Source organism: Pelophylax lessonae, assembly GCF_965119305.1.
Source record: "Pelophylax lessonae genome assembly, chromosome: 9".
In the NCBI taxonomy this organism is placed as follows: domain Eukaryota; kingdom Metazoa; phylum Chordata; class Amphibia; order Anura; family Ranidae; genus Pelophylax; species Pelophylax lessonae.
The window spans coordinates 240,490,994-240,497,699 of NC_138776.1; the positions used below are offsets into that span (position 1 = coordinate 240,490,994).

At 39.1% G+C, this 6,706-nt stretch overlaps 1 protein-coding gene across 2 annotated transcripts in view; it reads left to right on the top strand.

Annotated features, from left to right (window-relative positions):
- The window catches only part of KDM2A (lysine demethylase 2A), a 227,548-nt gene extending 226,421 nt beyond the window's left edge, over window positions 1–1,127 (top strand). For both annotated transcript variants that reach the window (XM_082266749.1, XM_082266750.1), the window contains one exon: window positions 166–1,127. In XM_082266749.1, coding sequence (XP_082122875.1) covers window positions 166–347 — 182 coding nt within the window. In that variant the 3' untranslated portion in view covers window positions 348–1,127. The remainder of the gene's footprint in view (window positions 1–165) is intronic.
- The last annotated feature ends 5,579 nt before the right edge of the window (window positions 1,128–6,706 follow it).

The window sequence follows — 6,706 nt, forward strand, 5'->3', positions numbered from 1 at the left end:
CAAGTACACAAATCCAACCTTTTTTTTTTTTTTGTATAATCTTTATTTAAGTTTTGAATACAGACATAAAAACAGACAAAAAGGTAAAGGGAACAAGTACACAAATCCAACCTTTTGATTTAATTTGATTCTAAAATTAATGCTGTTTTTTTTTTTTTTTGCCAGGTTGCAAAGGGGTCACAGATGAGTCTCTACTCTACCTACGGCGAGCCTCCAGCTTGACACTAATCGACCTACGTGGCTGCAAGCAAGTGTCTCGAAAAGCATGTGAGGGGTTTATATCGGACCTGTCTGTGAGCACCTTGTACTGCCTGTCAGACGACAAGCTCATCCAAAGGATCACCTAGAACATAAGGGGCATCCACTGCCGGCGCGGTGTTGGTAGAGGCCATGTTGCTGGGGGACGCACATTGTCAATCACTCCTCCTCCTCGTTGGCTCTCTCTGGCTCCCTTGCCTTCCTCGTCTGACACAAACAAGGAGCAATAATTGGCGTGTGTACATCCTGCCCCGTCTCAGTTCCACGAGGGGCAGTCACCTGGTGCAAGAAAGTGGGCTAAATCTGAAACGGGTATTTAAACAGCTTTGGCAGGCCCTGGTGCTCATGGGTACCTTTCAGGGCTAAAACATTGAAACCTCTTAAGACTGGATCTCCATAGTCACAGAGCAAAGAACTATTTTTTTTTTTTTTTTAAAGATTGTTTTTGGCTCCTATTTTTTCAGATCAGGCTCTCCTCCAGGCAGGTAAATGGAGAGTTCGAGTGAGCGGGCAGCTCAAAGAGATTTTTTTTTTCTTTATATTTGAAACGCCACATCCGTATTTTTATTTTTTTTTTCGTCTTACCCTCTGTTCATCATTAAGTGTGTTTGCGTGCATGTGTGCGTGTTAGTTAAAGAGCACCTGTCATTTAGTATTTAAACGTATTGCTGTAAAGGTAGAAGGTAGCGGAGGCAAAAAGTGGTGTATATTTTTCATATTAAGGTTTAAGTAGATGTCTAAAGTGATAATTAGCTTGGGTCTTATTTCGGTTTCGTCCTCGCATTTACGAAAAGCACTAAAACTTGGCGGAGGAACATTATTCTGAAGATTTCATGTGGGGAGCCAATGCTGCAGAAATTGATAGGATGTTTGTAGATTTTGTTTCATATTCCAGTTTCTTTACTGTAGCTTGTGCTTTCTCCACATCGGCTATTCCAAACCTAATTATCCTGAAAATTTATTTAGCTTTTCTTTTTTTTTTTTTATTTAACTCTTCAGGATATCGGTGGGAGAACAAAGTACAAAAACCAAATAAATTTAGCCAGAAAGTCATCTTTTTTTCTTTCAGCTGTTTACATGTAAGACCAAGTGGCCAGGACTTCAATCCCGATTGGACTTTCAGAATAAATCTACTAAATACAAGCTAGGAGCATCAAAACAAAAGGTGTTTAAAGTCTTACAGTTTTCTTTTGAAAGCAACCACATCCTGAGTAGAAAAAGTTGTCCCCTCCTGGCACGCTCTAGAGAAGGACCCCTGTTCTTTGTGTGTGATTGGAGAGCTCTAGCTCTGACTCCTGCAGGGGGGTGTGTTGGACCCCTTCAGGGAGATCACTGATTCCCCACAATGCAGGGGGGGTGTTGGACAGATCACTGATTCCCCACAATGCAGGGGTTGTGTTGGACAGATCACCGATTGCCCACAATGCAGGGGGGGGTGTTGGACCTCTTCAGAGAGACCACTGATTCCCGAAAACCCAGGGGGTGTGTTGGACCTCTTCAGAGAGATCACCGATTCCCCACAACGCAGGTGGGGGGTGTTGGACCTCTTCAGAGAGATTACCGATTCCCCACAACGCAGGTGGGGGGTGTTGGACCTCTTCAGTGATATCACCGATTCCCCACAACGCAGGTGGGGGGTGCTGGACCTCTTAAGAGAGATCACCGATTCCCCACAACGCAGGGGGGGTATTGGACCTCTTCAGAGAGATCACCGATTCCCCACAATAAACAAATAGTCTTTCTCTACAGCATTCTGGCAGGTGACCGGCTTTTCTTACTCAGGATGTGGCTGTTTTTTTGTTTTAATACGCCTGGAATTAATTTAGCGGATTTAAACTGAAAGTGCAGTTGGGCTTTAAATATACTGAAAAGTGGGGCTCATCACAGTTCCAGGATACACAAAAACCTATATTTATTAAAAAGGGCAAAGCCTTCCTTTCCCACCTTCCTTCACAGCATATATGGTCTTTTACAAAACGGCAGGGGTCCTTTAAGGTTGATTTCTCTGGGCGTTTGGAACAGAGTGTGTGCATGAACGAGAGGGGTGGGCCGCTTCCTGATAAATAGTAAGAGTTAATATTATATTTTTTTGAATTTTAACTTAAGTTTTGATTTGTTGCTTTTTTTTTTTTTGTTGTCTGTCGTGCCCGACCCCTCTCCTCTGTGAAAAAGTAGGTGCAGAAGGGCACCCACCAATGCATTAGTTCCTCCCACACTGGGCAGCCATCTTTGCATATAGACAAAAAGTTCTATAAATATATACAGAAGGCCACTACTGTACACACAGGAGGCATGTGTGTGCATTGCGGCCAGTTCCTTTCCCTGGCCCATGACTAGATTGTATAAAAAGAGGCTGGATAATATTTTTCTCTGCGGGGGCGCTCTCGCTTTCCCTTTGTTTCTTTTTGCAATAAAAACAAAAAAGTTTATGATACAAAACCGGTTTGTGTGTATTTTTTTAAATCCAATGCAATGATGCATAATAACCTATATGGTAATCATTTATTTCATTGTTCTTGGTTTTCTAAAAAGAGTTCCTGTCTTTACAAAAAAACCTCATGCCTGCAGGACGTTTATTTAACTCTCCTAGAAGCCAGTAGTGTTTTTGCAGAAAAAATGGCTAACGCTTGTAAAAGTGCCTAAACCTTTCACAAGCGTCAAGCTCTTGGGCATTAATTAATTTCATTGGCCAGAATTATTCATTTATTCTGGCCATTGAAATGAATTAATTAGGGATCGACTAATTAGCGGCAAAGCCAATATATTGAGGGCCGATATGCACTTTCCCCGATATATCGGAATCGGCCCCCGAAGGTTACTGATATTTCGGAAAGTGCTTGTACCGGAGTGATGCCTGCAGCTAGAGGCCTCACCTCAGTACTGGCGTCCATAGCCGACGGTCGTCTGTCTTGTAATGACAACCGATGCAGTTGAGAAGCCCCTCGGCTGTCATAAGGAACGGGAAGGGACGCCCCCCCCCCTCACGCCGCCTTCCGCCGATGCGGTGTACTCCGATGCGAGACCGGAAGCATCGGAGTACACCGCATCGGCAGTTTGTTTGCAGCTCGTATTTATTTACTTAACTGTGTAAGTCTTTTTATACTTTTTACCAATAAATATCAATTTACTACACTATGAGAGCCCCCCTCTTGTCATTATCTTTGGATGAGTGAGTGTCCTAGGAGAACATCAGATTACAGATCCGTGACCACTCCATAGGAGAGGGAACATCCACCACTGGTATTACCATCTTAGGATCTGAGGAGCCTGTCCACATCTAAAAGCCCCTACACCATGGAGAACATCTTGATGCCCCTTATGGTGATTTATTGCACCAAAACGCTCATGTGAGTTATAATGGAGGTGAGCGGCCATTGCACTTTATTTTGGATAAGCTCACAAATAACAGCACACTATTGCCACTGGTGTCATTGGATCATCAATGAACAGTCACTAGAATCACTTTATTTTATATTATTTTGCACATCGTTTGGTGCACAGTTGCACATGGACTTTTTTTTTCTTTATTAACTTATTGTTAGCACTGCAGCACTTTTGCTGCTATTTGTCTTTCTTTCCTTGCACATCTAGCACTGCCAGCACTTTCATACTGTTTTACATATATATATTCATATCGATTGTTTTATTGGCCACTTTATATATCCATCTATTATTTATCAGCACTGCAGCACTTATTTTGCACAGTTTGCACTGCCAGCACATTTATTTCTCGTACGGATTGATTTATGATTTATCATTTACATTCACATTGTCATTTCTTTTTTTATTGATTATTTGATTGTATTTTGGACATTTTCCCTCGTGCTCCCCTGATTTTTGGGATATCTTGCACTTAGCACTGGATGTTTTTTTATTAGTATCGATTTTTATCTGTTTTACCTTCATTTTTTTTTATTATATCTTACATATTTATTGCAACTTCCGTGGTCCACCATTTCAGAAATCGAGCGCTGATTTTCCTCTTTTTAATTCCTCTTTAGCAAGTATGTGGTGACACTACTCAATCAGCTGCTGATTTCAGTGTTCCACTATCTTCATAATCTCATCTTCTAAACACCTCATCACATTTGCCCCATTGGTAGCGCATTGGTTTTCCCCCTCTCTTTTTTTCAAGGTCCTTTTATTACTCTCCGCTTCAGATTCCCTATCCTTTTGAGCAAGCCACCAGTGGGTGAAACTCAAGGAAGATTTGTTTTTTGGATGGAGACATGATTGTATGCAATAGTCTTGAAATTTGAAAAACTCAGAGAGAGGAGCCAAGTTCTGGAGTAAGGTCAAGGTATTGTGTTCTCCATGTCGCTGGAGCCTTGCAGTCATAATTTTATTTACCTGTGTATAAAATGGCATCTTCCTATACCCCTGTGCATTGTGTAAGCTGTGTTAACAGCATATTTATGGAGACCAAAAAGCTCATTCAGAATACTTTAAATTGTATTTAATTCTAAAAACAAAAATGTAATATTTTAATCATACAGTGCAGGACACTGTTGTAATACTCGTAGACCCTGGGTTGTAGACTCATACCTTCATGTGATTGGACTCTGGCAAACTTTTGAGGACATTCCCCCCCTGTGCATCCCCTTTATACCCTACCCCACTTCATGAGTCCTCAGTTTTTTGGTAGTGTTACACTTCCGAGGACATTCCCTTGTGTATCCCTCCTATAACCTTACCCCAGTTTTTTACTAATGTTCTGAGGTTATGGATTGCTCCCCTTGGGAGAAATCACTCTTACCCTAACTAGTGTATTCGTTTCTCAGATTCTTAACCACTTTAATTACTGGGCACTTTCACCCCCTTCCTGCCCAGGCCAATTTTCAGCTTTCAGCGCTCTCACACGTTGGAATGACAATTGTGCGGTCATGCTACCTGTACTGTTGTGCGTTTTGGTATAAAATTTGACTATTTTTAATTTATTACTAAAAGGCGATGTCTGAACTATCAATAGAATTATGACGCAGTGCCTCCAGCCGATTACGGCAAATAATTTAATATCTAAGAAAAAAACCCAATTAATTTTGTTCAGACACTCATAGTATACCACGCAATTTTCCCAAGTTCTTTTTTTTATATCAGTTAATTTCTTTTTAAAAGCATATACCAATCTTAGTGAAACAGTCTACAGTAGGGAATATATATATATATATATATATATATATATATATATATATATATATATATATATATATATATATATATGGATATTTATTCGCAAGACATATTTTTACCATAAATGATCATACTTGAGTGACACAAAGAGATAACCTTACATAAAATACCAACTTAAAACGATAAATGCAATGTGATATTTAGCTAAACGATGAAAGTAAAATAAAACAAGATTATGTTTTTCCCAGGTGTAGTATGAACCATAAATTAATATTCTATATAATCAGACCACAATAGTCTGCGAATCACATGGCCGAAAGTCATTCCACTGCAGATGAAGTGAGAATAAGCCATGCAAAACGGAAGACGTAAAATCGCAAATAATGCGCTTAATCTGATATTAAAAATGTTATAAAAACAAAAATCATCTCTTTAGAGAAAAATCTACATATGGTTTATACGGCTGGGATTGTACTTTCGTTACCCTTTAAATACGAAATGTAAAACATTTAAGGAAGTACATAAACAATATTGAATAATCAAATAACAGCAAGGCATAATTACCATATTTAAAATGGCCGCTTAGCTTAGAATAGTAGTTACCAGGTTCCTTAAGATGGCTGCATTTCCAAGATGGTGGCCAATTAGGGAGGAGCTTTGTTTGGCGTCCCTCAAAGGTTCAGATACATGGTGGACCAAGATGGAGTCGTCTGTGTAGATGAGTCTATGCATGATTGTAATAGCGTGTATGTTGTAAGTGTGATGTGTCTTGTGTCTTGTGTGTGTCTGTTGTGTTGTGTGTCCTATTACATCTCTGGTTTCTTTTTATTTTGTGTTGAACAAAAGGGCAGTAAAAATTATCATAAGCCAAACCCAGTGGGAGGAACATTATTCCTATTGGTTGGAACATCTTATTCATTAACTGGTGATGCCATAGGGTAACACCTCTTGGTTAACCAGTATATTAAAATTAAATAAAAATTTCTCCATTTAAGACTATTATAAAAAAAACATAAAATGTAATCATGCACTCATCTATGACGTCCATTTAATCCACCAGGTATCTGAATAAAGATTAATCTTGGTAACACTATTCTAATATTTAATATATCTTACGTAATATATATATATATTGGATTTTACTTTTTAACCCAAGACTTCGATTAGTAGCAGTAAGAATTATATAGATACATATACAGTTATATATATTGATGCACAACAGCTTGTATATGTAACTTTTTCTACACATGGTTTGTTTCCAATTAGAGTATTATCCATTTAAGGGATTATTATGTTAACAACAGTACATTTATGATTT